This window comes from Gouania willdenowi, chromosome 5 (assembly GCF_900634775.1).
Source record: "Gouania willdenowi chromosome 5, fGouWil2.1, whole genome shotgun sequence".
Classification (NCBI taxonomy): domain Eukaryota; kingdom Metazoa; phylum Chordata; class Actinopteri; order Blenniiformes; family Gobiesocidae; genus Gouania; species Gouania willdenowi.
In genome coordinates this window covers 7,897,814-7,918,082 of record NC_041048.1, presented here as the reverse complement: position 1 = coordinate 7,918,082, position 20,269 = coordinate 7,897,814, and the positions used below count along the sequence as shown (strand labels likewise).

Here is a 20,269-nt window from a genome sequence, read left to right as displayed (position 1 = left end):
TGAAGACAAAAGTTTTTGATTGTTTCTTCAAAACAAGAGCAGACGTCAGCTGCTAAAAAGGAATAAAACAACCTGAAACTGTCTGATCCCCTTTCAGATCTTCCTTACGAATGGGTGGGGGAAGAGGCGGAGCCTGAGCGCGGCTCCTGTGCAACATCAAAGAGTAGTACTATTTAACCAACCTCGTAAACAGTTCTCATGTCTATAATAACATATTCATCATGTAGATTTAATCACCATTTTCGTCCATATTTGATGTTTTTCACGATCTGTACAAATACAAACGGTGCATCACATGATCATCTCACCATGCTGTGATCACAAGTGCGTACGTCACATTTCAGGAGTAGAGCAGTTTTAATGGCACAAAGTGGGCTGAGCATATTGACTCAAGGCGCTCGGAGCAATAAAAACAGCTTCACGGTTCACTAATCACAACAAATGTAAATAAGGCGTCAAAAAATTAGTTTGATTACCGTGACCTTTGACTTCTAATTCTCACGTACGCAGAGTTACACTGTCAACTACATTTATTCAAAGCAAAATTGTGCAGAGGAAGTGAAGAAAAAAACTTAATTATGAGTTTTAAGTCATCTGAGTAAATCAGGAATTATTTATTATTGTTATTTAAATAATCAAAGCATCTGTAGGCCTACTTGAATCAGTATTCTGTATCAGTGAGTGGAAAGATGAAGGATGTTTACTGTATTTATGTGTTTTTTTGTTTTTTTTTTGTTTATTACTAGAGCTGTCCAACATTGATGTTGGACAGACGGTAAAATTAAGGGTCGGCATGTTCATCTAACACAGGTAGAAATACAAAGTGTGAGTGGATTGTGGTGAAGTAAGGATTAAAATGTAACAATTGCTAAAGGGATCCTCCACTGTTTTTCTTTCTAAGAGAGAGGCTTTCAAATGAATTGTGGTTACGTTTGGTTTTTGGGGTGACTGATAGATAAGCTAAACTGCTGCCAATCCCGCCCCCCACCCCCCCGCTCTCCCCGACCACCATAGCTTGGAACATCTTTTCACTAATTATTTAGAGCAACCAAAAGCAGCACAAATAGGCATTTTGACCAAAAAAATATTCAAAAGGCATGCTGAATGTTTCACACCAATTGAAAACAATGGGATGTTTACAGGCAGCGGGGCCGTGTGACATCATAATACACATGATTTCAAGATGGCGGAAAATAGGCTGTAAAACTGTAAAGTAATAAAATGAATATGGTACAAAATAATGTGTTTTGTTAGGCATATATCTTCTAATAAGTGTGTTTCAAAGGTTTTAGGCCAAACTTGTAAAAACAGTGGAAGATCCCGTTAAAAAAAAAAAAAAAAAAAACATTTTCTTTTTGTTTTGTATTTATTTTGTGTTGTTAATCTCAAAAAGGTGTAAATTGAGCATTATAAACAATTTACAAGTTAATTACCCGTGAGTAATAAAGAACAACGAGAGTTTTTCTAGTTCAGTGTAAAATGCTGAGAAAGTGATTGGAAAAAACAACAACATGCACTTAAAGTTGAGCAGCGTCTTTGATGCATTCATTATCATTGTCTTTGCATTTATTTACATGATTACATAATATTTCAAAACCTTTTGTTTTTTTTTTTACAAAGGTCTCAAACACTATAAAACAAGCAAAAAGCAATAAAATAAAGATGCGAGGATAAATATTACTCATAGGATGCAAACATACAAGAAAACACACACAAAAAACAACTTTAAGCAAGCAGTAAAGTGATGGAGCTGAGTTCATCCTCCCTGGGGAGGGAAGGAGAGTGCATGTCGTCCTGCTCCAGATGAACAGAATTACCTTCATGTTTTATATCATGGGTCAAAGCAGGAGTCGTGTTTTGGAAAAATAAACAGGCAGATTAGGCAATAAATGGGAAGGCAGTTTATACTTTTACATTGTTTGTTTCTGTGCACAAGGGAAAATAAGCCAGTGCACAAATGCTTGGTGTTACCTTTTTATCTGAGAAGTCATTAATTGAAATAATGTGTCCTCTACATTTCAGAGGTTTCTTCTACTCCTCCTCTTTTTCTTCTTCATACTGGGTGAACAAACTGGTAAACCAGTCTCTGAGACACGTCCGGCTTGCGTATGATGCCTTTCTTGTAGTACTGACGTATGGAGCGGCTCAGCTTGTCATAGTTCATTGCAGGACGGTTCTTCCTGAGGCCCCACAGCCTGGCAACGTGAGCCGAATCTTCAATTTTGAAGATGCCTGCAGAGGAGCAGGAAATACATCATTTGACCAATGCCACGTGATGCAGGACACATAACAAAGGTGGGACGATACAACATGCAACAGATTGCGATATTGAAATGTCACAAACTGTATCGTCGAGGGTAGGAGTGGTCATCGTAAAAAAAAAGCGTAATTTTCCAACTTCATTTTTTTGGGAGGGGTTATTTATCCTTTCCAAAAATATTGCATTGAATTGTTATCGTGAGGCCATTATTGGCTAAGTGCAAATCATTATATGCTTTGTTTATACCTTATTGTTTTGTTGCTTTATGATTTCATTTGACTTTATTACTTAGTTTACGTCTTTTTTTTAATTATTGTAACAGTATTTTATTAGTTTTTCTTTATTTCTATTATAGTACAGCAGAGGAGCAGGAAATGTTTATCTAATCATGAAACGTGACGCAGGAAACATAAAAAAGGCGAAATCATATATTGTGCAACAAGATATTGGGTAATTGAAATGTCACAAGATGTAACGTCGAGGGTAGGAGTGGTCAAAGCAAAAAAAAAGCCCATTATCTGCATGTGTATCGTCCCACCACTACAACAATCTCTGCTAGTGAAACTCTTTTTAAAAGGCACTTTCATTTTTTCTCCTGTTATGGTTTTATCCATTGCTGCTTATTGTGTGTTGTGTACATATTTTCTATTGTTTTCACCTCTTATTTGTTTTATTGTTTTCCCTATTTAATTTTATTGTAAAGCACTTTAGTAAGCCTTAACTGTTTAAACGTGCTATAGAAATCTGACTGTGACTTACACATCATGTTTATTAATTTTTTTTATAACTTATTTATTTTTTATTACTTAGTTTTATTTTTTTTTTACTTTTGTTTACATCCTTTATATATATATATATATATATATATATATATATATATATTATTGTGACTGTATTTTTTCTTTATTTCTAAAATGTCTTTTATGTTCTACAGTGTCATAATTTATTCTATTGTGTTTTTGCTTCTTTTTTTTTTTTTCAAACTTTACTAGCTTTTTTTCTGTATTTATATGTGGCATGAAAGATTAGAATAAGAAAAAAAAAACACTGGAGGGACCGGGAGATCTGCAATGAGTATCATGTACAAATGAATATAGGTGAAGAGTGAATAATATTGCAATGATGGTATTAAAAAACTGACCCAATTTCCCCTTTCCTAAAAATGTTTGGAAAAGGTTGAGCCAGTCTGTTTAATTTAAAAAAAAAAAAAAAAAGAGCCATAGTTAGCTATAGTGATAGTGAAGAATATGAACGAGTACCTTTGTCTTTATTAAGCCAGCGGATGCAGCGTCCGTAGTTGTGCGGTTTCAACAGAAGCTCCCGCAGGAACTGCCAAAGATGAATGGGTTGACCTGAACAGGATGAATCAGCTTCAGACCAAAGCTCGTCGCCGACTGCACAACACAAACAAAGTGATTCAGGGTGAGTCACACAAACACTAAGCAAAATACACACCGGTGACATCTAAGTTTGTTTCTTCAGATCCCTTATTTTCATACAAGATATTAATAGAAAACACCTAAATAGCTTACTGGGTGCCCACTGGGGCAGCTCCAGCCTAAGACTATAGCCAACCCAAATTCACAAACATGTGTTTCTTTGGCTTTTTGTTTATTATTATCACCAAACTTGCTTCAGTTGATGTCCATACATTAGTTCATATATATATATATGCCTTTGTAGCCCTCCCTATTGAGAATTGGCTTAATATTTTAATGTAAATCTCTGGGGTATTTTGGGCGGACTACAGATTTCTGCACTTAAAACTTGATTTAATGTCATTCGGTATCATATATTTCCAAAATTTCACATCTGAAACCACTAAGGGTCCTACTTCAATCTGAAAAAAATCAGCCATGTACAGTAGGTCATGTAGAAGCTTTGAAAAATGTTATTTGTTATGTGAATCCTAAGAAACTCAGCTAAAACTGTAGATAACCCAAATTCACAAATGTGTATATTTGGCTTTTGTTTATTATTATCACCAAACTTGCCTCAGTTGATGTCCAAACATTAGTTCAATTATTTACGCCTTTGTAGCCTTCCCTATTGAGAATTAGCTTTATGTTCTAATGTAAATCTCTACTGTTTTATAAGTGGACTACAGATTTCTGTGTTTAAAAACTTGATTTATTGTCACTCAGCATTATGTATTTCCAAAATTTCACATCATCTGTAATCATTAAGGGTCCTACTTCAAGAAGAAAGAATAAAAAATAGCCATGTAAGTCATGTAGAAGCTTTAAAAAAATGTTGTTATGGGTATGTGATTCTCGGAGAAACGAGGTTGGCAAACAGATTAACTGACTGGAAGTTTACTGGTCTTTAGTAGCAGTTAGATGAACATGCATTATTTATTATTTTAAAAAAATGACAGTCTTTATGCTTTCAATAACTATATTAACATTCAACACAAAAAAACATCCTACCTGTAGTTTTGGTGTCTCCCATTGAACATCTCTCTTTCATCCATGCAGCTGAAAAGAAAAAAAAAAAAAAAGAGTTTGGATTTCACTCTTACCTAAATCTGCGTTTAATCACACCATAGTACAAAGACAATTTATCAACACACTGGTAGCAGCAAACATCCGACGATAAATACTTCCAGGCAGGAAGTGTTGATTCACTTGCTAAGCAAACAATGCACTTACCTGACTTCCAGATATCCAGATGTGCGTGCAGCGTGTCTCCACACTGTGGGGAACGTTGGTGAAACTCCTCCTCGCTCATGGCGCACAGATCCTTTCCTGTCAGATCCTGGAAAGCTTTCCCTGCATGTGGCAACCTGTAGAGATGCTCTGTCCAGAGCAACCACTTCTGGACGTTGCTCGTGTTCCATTCAATGGGGTCTAAAGCAATAAGAATGAGTGTGAGAATACGTACAAATACCACAGGGTTCATTTTAACACCAACTGCAGGTTTCCTCTAAATGTCAAAGGCAAAGTTGAAAGTAATAGATTACAAGTACTCTTGTTACTGTAACTGAGTTACTTTTATGGATACTTCTTGTAACTAATTGTAATCACGTAATTGATACTTCATTACAATTATGCCGTAATTATGATTGTAATTGTAATTTTAAAAATCTGTTGCTGTTGTAATCGTAATATATATGTAATTGAGTTCAGATAATTGACTTTGTAATTGTAATTGCCATGAAAATTCTATAGATATTGTCACAATATTGTTATAATTTGACGCTAAACTTGGGTTCTATGTAAAGTTCGACACATTGAACAATTATTGAAGTATGTTTCATTTCAAGCTTTCCCACATTTTACTATTTAAAAATTTTAAATTGAGGGGTATACGGACACAGAAAAGGCTCAGACGTCCACAACATAAATCGCCAGAAACATAAATCTTCCATAAATATAAATTTTCCATTAATCCCCTTTTTTTTTGTATTCCCCATGTAAAGCTTCTTTGGGAGTCCAAAAAAAGCGCTATACAAATTTGATGTATTATTATTATTATTATTATTATTATTATTATTATTATTATTATTATTATTATTATTAAGACCTATATTTTTATTGATTAGGAAGAATAACGAGGTGACCGCTTGATAGGAAGTTAGTTGATAGATATTTGTTTTTAGAGCTGATTTAGGACTCGTTATCATAAGAGACGCTAACAGAAAGTTAACACAAGAGAAACTTATTAGGTTATTTATTTCACGCTCAGTAATTGTAATTCACTTTCTCAGGATAAACAAATAATTGTAATTGAATTGTAATGTAATGTAAATGTAACTGACCCCAACCCAGGCACTTGTTTTTTGAGTATAGTTCTAAATCGGTCATGTCACTTTTACTTAAGTACGTTTTAAAATAAGTGAAGTATTTCATTACTTTTCTACACCCAACTGTTACTGCAGGGGTGTCAAACTCATTTTAGTTTAAGGGCCAGATAAGGAGGAGTTTGATCTCAAGTGGTCCATAAATTTTATGCGGGAAAACGTAAATATATATATATAAGAAACCGACCATATCTAAGCAATAAGTGATAAATATCAGTTCCAACAGGAGCTTCACTTTAAATTTCCTCGATTTTGTGACCAATTTCTATTTAATTAAGGGAAATATTATGTCGTAATTTGAAGATAATTGAAGGATTTTGTAAGAATTTTGAGTTTCTTCAATTGCAAATGAAATGCAATATAAGCAGTGGGAAAACTGTGAGCCCCTGGAAATATTGTTGAGTTTCATTTACACAATGGTTCATTTACACAATGAATGCTGCAAAGGGCCAGATTTGGCCCCTGGGCCATGAGTTTGACACATGTGCTTTACTGAGTGAATTATTATTATTTTGTTTTAAAACGATCAACGTACTTTGTAAAACTACAAAAAAAAATATAATGACCAGACAAAAATCAAATGCATCACTTCATAGCCAACCAAAACATCTGTTTTGGAGTTCATAAATGTAGTTATACTATATATATTTTTTTTCATTTTTAATTGAATTCATCGGTGGTATCTTATTTAAAAAATATAATTGTACATTTTTTACAAACCTTTTATTTTATACGGATGCCTCTGTGTATAATAATTTAAGTTCCAATTGTGGAAGATTTGATTTTTATACATGAGATGTTTACTGTATGCAAGGTAACCGTGGCAAGACGTATTACAAAAAACAAATGTGGGGGTGAAAGTAACTACAGTAACTTTTACTTTGAGTACTAATTCATTGAGCTACTTTGTACTTGTACTTCAGTACAATTTCAAACAAGTAACAGCACTTCTACTTGAGTAGGATATATCAGTACTCTTTACACTTCTGTATTAAAGGCACAGTGTGGGAAGTTGATATAATCAAGCTGTAATTCTACTATAATCCCAATTGTTGGACGGATTACAAGGGATCAAAACGGTTTATGACAGCCAGAAGCTATACGATACATCAGAAATGCTTCCTCTGTTTGTTTTAGCAGCAGAGGGGACCTCGCCCTTAAGACTGTGTAAATGTCCTCTCGGGGAAAAATACACCAATGCTATCACAAGCCAGCGGAGCTCACGCAAAGGTCAGGATTAAACAGATCCTGGAGGAGGCAAACACAACTTTTTGTGTCAGCAAAGATATGAGTTAGGAGATCTGTCATCCTGCCTTGGCTTTTCCATACAAGTAGGTGTTGGTGTTGGTTTTGGAAGTAAGATTCAGTAGTTTAATTATGTCTTTAAATCAATATTCTTTTATTTGCAAAGTTATGAGCAACAATCTAGGGTTTTTTTTGTGTCATTGAAACTGTCTTGTTGACTGTTCGGTTTAGTTTCTTTGTTGGAGTTGCCCGGCACCTGGGGTGTAAAGAGTACTGATATATATATATATATATATATATATATATATATATATATATGTAAGTCATACATAAAATACTCTAGCACAAGTAAAAAGAAGCTCAAATTCGCTACATTTATGAACTCTGAAAAAGAGAAAATAACGTCCATTTAATGCTGTTTTGGTGCCGGTGCATTAAGTTTAATCTGGTTTGTCGGCTATGATGTGATGCATTTGATTGTTGTCATTTTTTTGTAGTTTCACAATGTCCATTGGTCATTTTAAAACAAATAATAATAATTAACTCAGTAACGGTTGGGTGTAGAAAAGTTAAAAAAAAATCATTTACTTCTTTTAAAATGTATTTACAAGTGAAATTACTGATTTAGAAATATACTCTCAGACAGTGCTTCTCAAATGGGAGTACGTGTACCCCTGGGGGTACGTGATGGTACTACTTGAGGGAGAGAAAGTGGAAAATTACCAAAGAAAGCATAAAAAATATAGGGTTTTATAATGTTTATTTCTAGTTTAAAAAAAGATAATCATAATAATGATTATATAAATGAAATTGATAAGGACAATAAGTCAGTCTTGACCCCACACCAGGTGGAAGATGAGCGGAATTGATCAAAACTACAGATAAATCTATTTATTAGAGAATAATACAGTTTAATTCCATTTATTTACAATGGGATTCTTTAAAATGTGTGTTATCACTAACTAATTCCATCATTATGCTCTATAGTTGTTTTTTCACAGTATTCTGGGCAAAATGTTGTAGTTGGACAAAAGGGGGTACTTGGATTCAGAAATAAGAAAGGGGGTACATGAGCCTACTACTCAAAGAAGTACAAGTACCCATAAAAGCAACTCTATTACAGTAACGTGAGCACTTGTAATCCATTACTTTCACCTCTGCAGCCCACCTGGGGTGATGTTGAGCAGTTTGCAGGCCGTCTCGATGTCCTTCAACACTTCTCCTACAACCATGCTCTGCACCTGCTCCAGAGACCGCTCCTCCTCCTGCACCTCCAGCCCCGGGGAAAGCCCCTGCTCCTGGCTGTCGATCACCGGGCACTGCTCCGGCTCTTCCCTCGGCTCCATGCGAAGCATGGGCGCCGCCTGCAGCGCGGAAGAGCCCTCAGAGACTTTCACCAGCCACGTGGCCTCTTCGGTGAGCAGCATGTCGAAGCAGGACAGGTATAGGCCTGGGACGCCACGCTCCAGGGCCTCCACGTTGGGCTTGGTTTCCCCCAGGTCCCAGGATTCCGCTGGTTCTCTGCTCTGATCAGGGATTCCTACAGAGTCCTCAGTTAATCCAAGCCTGGACCCATACGCCGCGCCTTCTATTAAACCTCTGACTGAGTTCGCCATAGCTGGAACCTGGAAATAAAATGGTCATTTTAAGTTTCTAATACAACAAAAAGTGGCATACCTTCCAAAAAGTTCACCAAAACACCTTCCTGTCTGCGATCAAGCTAATGAACGTTTTCTGAGAGAATCCATGGTCCAGAGGCAGAAATGAATTGTGGTCGTGAAGAATGATGCTCTACATCTATAACAACCCTGAGCCTAATGGAGATACCAGGGGGAAATGACCCTCAACATAGTGGGACGCACACTGTGCTGATGGGCATGGAGCAAAACGGATTGGACTGAGTCTCTTACTCGTGGGTCATTGGCCCAGAATGCTTTGTGTCTTGGGGGTAGGTGACTTGTATTAAGGCCTGAAGTCTGACTGGCTTTCAAGATGCCGTCCCCGCAGCTTTCTGTCTCCACAGTCAGCTGGAGATTTTAATCAAACAGATCACATGTAAGGGAAGAAACAAAAAAGTCTTTACAAATAAAGGTAAAAAAAAGAGTGAAAACAACTAGAAAAATATGCATTTCCTGAAGAAAATGAGTAATGCAAGAAATGCAAAACCCTTTAGGAAATAATGCAGAAGATATGATATGACATGTTGGAAAAGCATTGAAAGTTGAAACTTGCAGAAAGGTGAAAACAAAAAATAGAATTAAGATGAAAAATATTAAAAGGTCAAAGCATCTGAAAAAATCTAAATAAAGTTGAAAAAAAAATCAAGAAAGTTGAAGAAGTTCATAAGTTGAAGAAGGTTGAACAATGTTGAAATTATCGGTTAGAGTCGGAATTGAGACTACTGAAAGCAAAAAGCACAATTTTGGGAGTCAAGGACTTAAATGCACGCTTTAGTAATTTTCTGATGTATTGTGCTTTATTCAATGAATTAAGATACTTTTAAGTGTCATAATTATAGTACGTTAGAGGATTATGGTCATTATGGAAAATGGAAAAAAACTCGAAAAAAAAGGTCCAATATTTATAGAAAATATATAGAAAAAATAATCAGAATCAATACCAATCATAACATAATCTGATCGCTAGAGCGAACATGTGCTCGTCCGTAAACGGTCGCATTTTTTGGTTCAATAAAAAGGAAGAGATTCAAATTCTGATGTAGCTTGTTATGATTTACAGTCCGCATAAACAGGACTGAATCATAACATAACCTAAACAATAGAGCGGACATGGGCTCGTCTGGGAACGGTCGCATTTACAGACCATGGAGTGTTGACTAGGCCACTGGGAGTGAGACCCATGGATAATACTGTATCATGTTTTTCTGCAGTCAGTGTCTTCTCCTCACCCTTCTCTCTCTTCTCTGTTTCAGGTGTCGTGAAGCTGATGATGGTAGTTCCTGATCTGTTGTTCACGGCTCAACTAGTCTGAGACACTCTGATGTTCTATCTCTCTATCCTGTTCTGTTGGTCCTTCTGTCCACTAACACCAACCAGTCGACGCAGATGGCTGCCACCTCTGAACCTGGTTCTAACGGAGATTTCTTCCTGTTAAAAGGGAGTTGTTTCTTCTCACTGTCGCTAAATGCTTGTTCGTGTGGATCTTGTTGGGTTTTCTCTTTCTTATTATGAATTTCATAATTTGATAAGCGCATTGAGGTGACTTTGATGTAAATTGCGCCGTACAAATAAAGTTGAATTGAATTGAATTGAATTGAATTTTACTTACTGACTGACTGACTGACTTACTCATTTCCAACAAATTCATTTTGTATTTATTTATTTTTTTTTAAATGTTAAGGTTTTATTTATTCAGACTGTAGAAAATTTGATCTCCCAACATATTTCGACTGCCAATTGTCAGTCTTCCTCAGAGGCATCTAGTGATCGAAAAAAAAAAGTGTTAATTTTATTCAAAAAGTGGTATCGGCTGAGATGTTTTTTGGATAGAGTCTGAATTGCACCCACTGAAGGATACGTCCTCATGAACTATACTGTTTGTCTAGTGGAAACCTTATCATTATACTGGGTGTCATTTTAACAGGAAACCATATGTATCTGGATGTAAACTGTGACACTGCCTATCAGATGTGATAAGATAACAAAGAATAAACTGAAAGTAAAACTTTATTATTTCCCTCATCCACAGCAGCATCGACCATATGGTAATCATAAATAGGAGCCACAGCTGGCATTCACCAGGTTATCAGAGGTGGATTACGAGGATGCCACGGTGCAGGAAGGAGGCTCAGCACATGTTCAAGGAGAGATCAGGGTTAAGTTGTCAAAAGACAAACAATTAAAGTTTAATGAGGTCATGTAGAGTCTTCATCATCCTATGAAACTGACCATTAAATCCATTTTTTATTCAAAGTCACAATATGTGGCCACTCTAGTGAATATCTGAAATATCAACCTGTATTATTATAAGAAAAATGTTCTTCTCCTTAACCCAAATTACATGTTTCCTAATGTAAACATCGACATAAAGTAGATATTTGTATCAGAACGTCTTACTTTGGAAAAGAAAAACATCATTAAACACTATTTTACAGTATATATGCATGTAGGTAGGAGATCAAAGCAAACTTCTTGAAAAAAAATTGTCTGAATAAATGAAACCTGATATTGCTTCAAAAACAAGACAAAATAAACTATATCACATTTGGTAAACTACACGGTTTTGATACCAAATTAGGTTATTAATCGTCATTGGCTTTTTGCTGTTAAAAGTCTTGAAGTGGTAAAAAAAAGGCTGCTTTATTCAATATTTATTTACAATAGTCTGACAAAAGATTGAGACAATCTGTTTTAATTGTGAATATTAATAAATATGGGTTTGTTCTTCTATTTTCTTGATATTTTCATTTAACTCGGAGAGTCTCGTTGAGTAAATCTCATTTTCAAGCAGCTGTAAGCAGTTAGGTTAGGTTTAAGGGACTTGCTCAAGGTGACACTGTGGATTTGAACCAATAACTAATAACAATTAGGCCAACACTGCCCCAATAATGATGTATTTATCTCACAAAATTGTCAACATTACAGTTTTGCTGCTGCTTTTCCCCGTCGACTGTCTTTTTGTAACTATTTCAACGATGAAACAAAGAAAAAAAAATAATTCTTTGGTACAGATGTCGATTCTAAAAAAGGTTAGGTTTTTTTTTTTTATTCACTGTCAAGATAATTCACATTTCTGTGCGGCTTCACATACCAAAGTTAAATGAAGCTATTGCCTCTTCATCCCTAAAAACATTCCCCCTCCATTCTTCATCCCTAAATCTCTCTCTGCCGTCTTCCTTTTATCTTCAAACTTGTTGTAAATCTTTAGCCACCTTCCCTTTTCTCTCCATCAGGAGTCAGATTAAAAGCTGGGGAGTGTCCCATTCCCATCCCACTGCTGCTGCTGCTGGTCCACTGTGCTCTGTAACAGCTTGAGCTAAGCCCATTAGCTAAGCAAATTTAGCCATATTACCTTCTTCCAAAAAGAAGAGGCGACACAGGAAAAAGACACAAACACACTCCCCCCCCGCGGGGACGGATTAAGACTCTCGCTGATCTCTAAATGAGTTTGGTCAAGATGCTGATATTCATTTCAGAGGCATTAGCGCTCGCTCCATTTACTCAGTAAAGTCAGTCTGTGACACCAAAGGGAAAAGGACTCCCCGCACACCCTGGGAACCACAGTTTTTCCATGTGATTGGTTTCAATTCGCTTGAAGAAGGTGATCAGCTCAAAGAAAAAGAAAAACAAAATGCAGTTATTAGCTATTTAAACTCAAAGAACACCCAGTAAACACAGTTTTTAAATGTTTGCCGAATTAGAGAATGAATTCCCATGCATGTTAGTAATTTTCTGATGTAATTATTAATTGATTAATTTTTTTTTAATTTTTTTAGAAGTGTCAGTTTTATATATATATAAACTAGGAAAAGTAAAGTAATAACAATAATAATTAGTAACTCATAATTATGACTTTATTATTATTATTATTATTATTATTATTATTATTATTATTATTATTATTATTATTATTATATATTTCAAGGTTTATTATGGAAGAGGATTAGGGCCATTGAAAAAAAAAACCCAAAAAAACAAGGTCCAATATTTTTTCATTATTATTAACATTCTGAGATTAAAGTCAGAATTCTGAGTTTAAACTCAGAATCAGTATCAGTGCCATTCATTTGATATAATTCAATTTATTTATTTTAGTTTATTTTAGATAATTTATTTTCCCTTTTCTCTCAGGGTATGTCAAATTCATTCAAATTAAATTAATTTATTAATACTAGTGCAGTGCCCATAGAAAGTATGTCTTGCCATAGAAAAGTGGGAGGTTAAGAAGCTTTTTCATGGATGGATGCACACCCTTGAACCAAGCAGCAGCCATGTTGAAAGTCTCAGGTGAATCTGAACCTGATTCGCAGAAATATTTGAGGAACACACACACACGGACAGAGATTCCTTGCTTTATAGATAGATAGATAGATAGATAGATAGATAGATAGATAGATAGATAGATAGATAGATAGATAGATAGATAGATAGATAGATAGATAGATAGATAGAAAGATAGATAGATAGATAGATAGATAGATAGATAGATAGATAGATAGATAGATAGATAGATAGATAGAAAGATAGATAGATAGATAGATAGATAGATAGATAGATAGATAGATAGATAGATAGAAAGATAGATAGATTCCAACCTGCCAAAACAAAAACTTTTTCAAATCGTAAAAATGTTGACTTTTAAGTTAATCAACTTAAAAAAATTGAGGCAATTGATTGCCTAAATTATTTTGAGTTCTGGTAACTTATTGGGGTTTACAGTGTAGCTAATATTAACCCAATGACCGAATGGATCACTTTGGCTGAGCCGTTTTGAATGAAAGTTAATGAGTGTTTTTAACAATCCCGAAAAAGAAAAGTCTAGACGTGTTTAACTGGGATGATTCAGCCTCAGCTAAAAAGAAAAAGGTCAGAGTTGGTATTTAAAGTCATTCATCAGTGAGCGAAGCGTCAGCTGAGTACTTCTCTGCTGTTGTTTGAGCGCAGAGTTGGAAAAGAAGTGTGTACAGCCAGGCGTGACTGTTTGCTGTGCAACTGTTGAGGAGAGAGTGTTTTTTTCCCCCCCTTGATATTGTTCCTCATGGGAAACTGAAGGAAACCATTGTTCCAAGAACTAAAAGAAAGGAAGGGGTTTCATCGTTGTGACCTGCTGCCTGGATGAAGTGTTTGAGAGTCAGAGACTGTTTGAAACTGCTTCAGGATGACCTGTGCAGACCTGTGCTCTTTATTTTATGACTGATATATGCAAATCAGGGTTTTAAATGCCTGCATTTCATATTTTAAACTAGAGTTTACCACGTCAACAATGATTCCTATTATTTTGCATTAAATTTGATACAAAAAAAACCAAAAACAAAACTGCACACAACACAAACTAGAACAGTTTTGTAGAGCTGATTAAAATGACATGTTGCCTACTCAGCAGATTTTATTTTAGTCGACCAAATAGTTTTTACATATATTTTTCTTTTCTTTTCTTTTTTTTTTACATTTTTTAAATTCATTTCATTTTTTAATTACATATATATATATATATATAATTTTTTTTTTTTTTCATCAACTAATAAAAACTAAACTATGAATTTGTCAGTTTAATTAATCAGAACTCGTGTGATCAGATGGTTTTACCCATTGATCACATCAAATCCATCTATTTCTCAGTACAAACATTAATACCATCCAATATCAGGTTGATTATTTAATGTAATCTCTAAAAAAAAAAAGGAAAAACTTTTATGCTTTACATTTGGTCGACTAAAATATCAATGTCATAAGACTAGACGATACCTGATAAACAGTCCTGATGACTAAATTTTGACTAAAACTGAGCTCCATTTTAGTCAAAAGACCATGACTAAAACTAAATCAAAATTTGCTGTTAAAATTTCTGCTCCTCTCCTGCAGAAACTCCAAAAAGGGATGAAAATACAACTTCTAAAGAAAGAAAAAGTAAGAGCTAACATTATTATTGATCATTGGCAGATCATACAGTGGTTTAATGGCTCACAATGAGACTGTTATTAGTTTTAATGTTGTCCATGTGTGATCAGTGACTCGTGCTGCTAAAATGTCATTGTGGGAATCAAAAAATTGTTACTAAATGAGTTTTTTATGAACTTATGAACATGGTGAGTTCAGAATGATGAGGCTACAATATAAACTGATTATGAAACACAGTAGAAGGTAACATTAAGTTCTTTTTAAGACTAAAAGAAAAACATCAGAAAGGAAAGTACAAGAAAAGTGACTTTATATATAAATAAAGTTATTATCAAAGGACTGTTTAGTAAATAAAGAGTGAAGTCATACTTGTGCTTTCAAAGACCATCATCATCATCATCTGTTGAATTCACATCCTCAGCCTAAAGCCATTTAACTGAACAATAAAGACTCTTTGATCCACAGTTTTTTATTTTTTTTTTATCACATTTTGCCTATAACTGCTACATATTGACAATCGTTAAGGCACTAAACTCTATTATTCATTTATCTATTTATGAAACTTGAGAAATACATGCATGTAGTAATGACGTATAATATGTTCTGATGTAAATTTGAACACAGAATCAGTTTTTCCATTTTAGTCGTTAATTTAAAATGCTAAAACAAAGCCATAACCAAATCATTTTCTTTCCTTGTAGATCAAGTGTTTCTTTAATTCAACGTCAATTTAGTATCTCACTACGAGTGACAGGCAGCAGAAGGGAAATTTGAAAAAAATGCATATTTATTGAGCATAAACAGACCAAAAACAAGAAAAGATAACAGTGATTTTGTGTTATCTATAGTTTATTGTCACAATGTTATTAAAAATATCCTAGACTTCATGTTTTAATTGGTTCTCCTATCGTCTTTTTTGACCAATCATGGACCTCCACGCTCTTCTCGCCATTTTATTTTGAAAGAATAACTGAATTATAAAGAAAATGCACACGCTTCAACATGCTGGGATCTCTTCTTACCTGCAGTAAGGATGCTGTGAGTTGCAATGGTTGTGTCCAATCAGCAATGGCCCCCCAGACAGGACACAGACTGGCCCCGGGTCCCACCTGAAGGAGCGGCAGGAGCCCTTCACTCGGTTTCCTCTCAACGACCCAAAGTTCAAGATCTTCCAAGGATGATTATTTTTATTTTTTATTTTTTTTGGCACAATTACACTAAACTTGAAAAAGTGTGAGCCTGGAGCACCAAAGCAAAGTGAAGCAGAGGAGGAAAACACCTGCTGAGGGTGTGTGCACAGTCGTGAGTGAGTGAAGGCAAAGGAATTCCTTCCACAACTCACTGCAATTTATATTTATAGGGCTGTTGTGTTTACTTCTACACACAGGCCTGTGTGTGTGTGAGTGTGTGTGTGTGTGTGTGTGTGTGTGTGTGTGCTACAGATTAGTGCAGACCTCTTTCAACACTTTCTGACCTCATGCTTTTAGGTGAGAAACACAGTGATAAGAACTCTGGATTAACTATAATAAATCTTGTATAATAAGTTATAAAAGATGTGCTTTCCTTACAGTGTTTTTAACGCGAGGCTCTCCAGTCATTTTATCTCCAGGAAATTTTCCATTAAAACTATTATTTATTCTAAAAGACTTTTTTTTGTTTTTTTTTTTAATGTTCTACCATTGTAAACAGAACATTTTTTTTTAATAAAAATGTGTTTTCGAATGAGACTTGGCCAATGACAATACAAAAAATATGACAAACTCTAAAATAATTAAGGAATCATATTAACATTTCAATAACATGGGTTTTGACTTTCTACAGGTTGCCCAGGGAAATATATATTTTTTAAGAGTAATTTAAGAGAAATACCTAAATCTTCTTCTTATCAAAAGTTTTTGAATAAAAACTGGAAATTGTTAAATAATAAAGAAATAATTCCCATTAACCCTACCCTTTTTTATGATTTTTTTTAAAAAAAGTTATAAAAAAGAATATATATATATACACAAATAAATCACAACTACAACTATAATTATATAAGTACAGCCAATATGATTACTTATGTTTATTATGTGACACAGATTTTTTAAATGAAATGTAACTTTATCACTCAGAAAGTGGGAAACATTTTGAAATTGAAAAACATTTTTCTAATTAAAAGAAAAATGGAAAATAAATACTTTTCTGTCATTATTGCACTCCCCTGTCAGCTAAAAAATACATGTATTTTGTTTCCATTGTTGACTTTAATTGCTCTTATGGTCAATATGATGTATAGAGGTTGGGGGTTTGATCCCAATGCTAAACCTGTCTTCATGTTGAAGTGTTGTTGGGCAAGACACTGAACACTAAGTTTCTCTCAATGGTTGACATACACCTGCCCATAGAGTAATGTCTATTAATATGAATAATATTGCCCTCGTATTCCTCATTACATGGTTATATGACAATCAGACGTGTATAACCACTAATGGTAGCTGGACTTGTCTAAAGCCACTCATTGATGCACTTTATATTTTATACTAATGTATGACATTGTTATATGTATTTTATATGGTTTTCCGCTGCTTTCTGATGCATTTTGTATTCATACTGCTGATTCGTAAGCATGTGTGTAATTCTGCTGTTTGCAGCTTTCTCTCAATTAGGGCTGAGCAAAAAATCAGTTTATTGATTTTGTAGAAAAAAGTATTTTTATTTTGCAGATTCGAGTTTTAAAAAAATTATAAATATTTTATTTTTTTCCCCCACCACAGTTTTTTCGGACTTTATTGTGTTCCGTCTTTGTGGGTTACCATAGCGCCATGTGAGCCCGCCCCCTCTTTGTTTACATTTGTTTCCCCTTTGAATAGGCTATGTGTGTGCCACAGGCATTTTTAATATTTTATTCACACTATGCTGAGATGCTAAGGGAGGAGTTTATTTTTTTTAACTGTAATGTTATATGTTATAAAATGTGTAGTTATCTGATTTTGAAAATTGAAGCAACTGTGAAGTTGTTGTTGCACTTTTGCTTAAACCTGGGTTAAAGCTTGAAATTGTTGAATGACAGAAGCTCATTTACTTTCTATTTTGGGATTGTTCTATGCATTTTAACTCTTGAGGACAATCATGGCAATAAAGTTGCAGTTTTGACAATATATATGATGTCTGTGGTTCGAAAATTGAATCAAAACTAAAAATTTTCTTTAGTGCAGTGGCTATCCGTATGGTTGCCATATCAATATACCGACATTCTATCCGTATTTAGTGCCCCTATTTGGCCTAAACCTAACCCTAACTCTAATCCTAACCCTAAAAATTGCTACAATACTGGATTAAAACCAAACCATAGCCCTAAGACCCTACGTACGTGTAATTCGATAACAGTACCAATAGCACTGAGAGTTGTCCTTACAGCAACCGTACAAATAGACACTTTCATCTTTTTAGGCAAAATCGCCCAGCCCTACCCTCAATATACTTTATTGAGTGTTGATTGTTTTTATTGTATTATACACATGGTGTATAATACAGTAAATATTATACATATGGTGTATAATACAATAAATACTATACACATGGTGTATAATACAATAAATACTATACACATGGTGTATAATACAATAAATACTATACACATGGTGTATAATACAATAAATACTATACACATGGTGTATAATACAATAAATACTATACACATGATGTATAATACAATAAATATTATACACATGGTGTATAATACAATAAATACTATACACATGATGTATAACACAATAAATATTATACACATGGTGTATAATACAATAAATACTATACACATGATGTATAACACAATAAATATTATACACATGGTGTATAATACAATACAATACATGATGCCTTGCCTATGCTCAATTAGTTTTCAGAAACTTGGATTTTCTGCTTTTTTTTTTTTACATGTTTAAACTCAGTGGGAATACAGTTTACATATTGTTTTTGTATTACCAACACATGTGTGAACCGGTCCACAATAGTTGTTTTTGCACCAACAAAAACATCTAATAATATCATCTACTGTACCGTATATCTTTGTTTGTTTTTTTTTTACCTGTTTATATTTTTAGCTGGTGTGTGTTTCCTGACAACGACCAAAATCGGATGTTGTGGCTCTTGTTTTGTTCTTTATTTTCTGTTTGGCTCCCAATGTGAATGGAGCTCTTTGTGAGACGTGGAGAGGGTGTGCACTAAAAGTGCGTCAAGACTTCTATAACACTGTGTGTGTTTGGACACACCAAATCAAACTGTAAGTGATGACAGCCTCTTTTCATCAGATGCTTGCATGAAATTAGAGCTGAATGTGCTCAACTGTGGAGTTTATCGTACGTGATTGTAAACCAGGACATACATTTGCTATAGGTGTAATAAAACCATCCAACAATCTGTAGCGGCTCCTTTTTCAGAATGAAATGTATACACTTATGATGCAAAAATGATCTTTATTTATAAAGGGACTTCAATGATCAGTAAATGACTGTTTGCTTTTGGATTTACCCACATCCATTTCATTTTCTAAAATTTGCATGGCAGTTTCTTCAACTAGCGTTTGACCTTTTCTTGGCTCTGTAACAACATTCTCATGGGTGAAAGACGACATGCTTTACACAGAACCGGGTGTCAGATGCAAAGTCACAATTGGTTTGCTGTGCTGTGATCTTGATATGAGTCACGACCGTGCAGGTGTCTCTCTCCTGTGAACAGGTGTCCTCGACTCGCCTAGACTGTCCCAGCCACGTCAATCAACACCTCAAGTTTGTCCCATTTTTGAAAAAATTCATTAAGATTTGTCCAGCGGAGCTTCAAAAGTGGGCTCGAAAAGCACAATTTTAATTTCTGCAAAATAGGATGCATATATATATATCTATATCTATATATAGATATATAGATATAGATATATATAGTTATTAAAATCATTTTGAAACCGTCATGACTTCCTCTTAGACGAGTAAGGAGATCTGGATTTACCTGCTGCTGCATTACTAATTAAATGTTCATTCCTGATGATGTACTGTATTGCAACAGGCTGGCAGCTTTCCCAGAACTACGCAGCTCATTAACTTAGTCCGTGCTGGATGGAGACATCAGATCCTGCAGAGCATGAAAAAAACCAACCAAAAAAAAACCCCTTCAGGTTGAAAGACAATGTGGAGTGTTATGTATTGTCTGAGAAATACAGATGTGTAAGATAAGGGCGGGGATGTGTGTGTGTGTGTGCTTCTGTTTCATATATGAAGAAGCTTTGTTTGATAAACATTACAAACGCTTCATACTGGAATTCTATGGTTTTCGTCACTTTTCTAAACGTATTATTAGGGTCTTAGAATTAGGCTTTTGGGCATGTTTATTTACAATTTTCAACAATTGTTG

The 20,269-nt window shown here is 34.6% G+C and overlaps 1 protein-coding gene across 1 annotated transcript; it reads right to left on the bottom strand.

Moving 5' to 3' along the window:
* Nucleotides 1-1,523: 1,523 nt before the first annotated feature.
* On the bottom strand, nt 1,524-16,193 carry spdef (SAM pointed domain containing ets transcription factor). Its single transcript, XM_028447199.1, has 6 exons — nt 15,907-16,193; nt 8,476-8,932; nt 4,912-5,109; nt 4,690-4,737; nt 3,520-3,654; nt 1,524-2,232 (listed from the first exon to the last, which is right to left on the bottom strand). Exons 2-6 carry the CDS (start codon nt 8,921-8,923, stop codon nt 2,054-2,056), a joined length of 1,008 nt encoding a protein of 335 aa, XP_028303000.1. The 5' UTR covers nt 8,924-8,932; nt 15,907-16,193; the 3' UTR covers nt 1,524-2,053.
* Nucleotides 16,194-20,269: the final 4,076 nt, after the last annotated feature.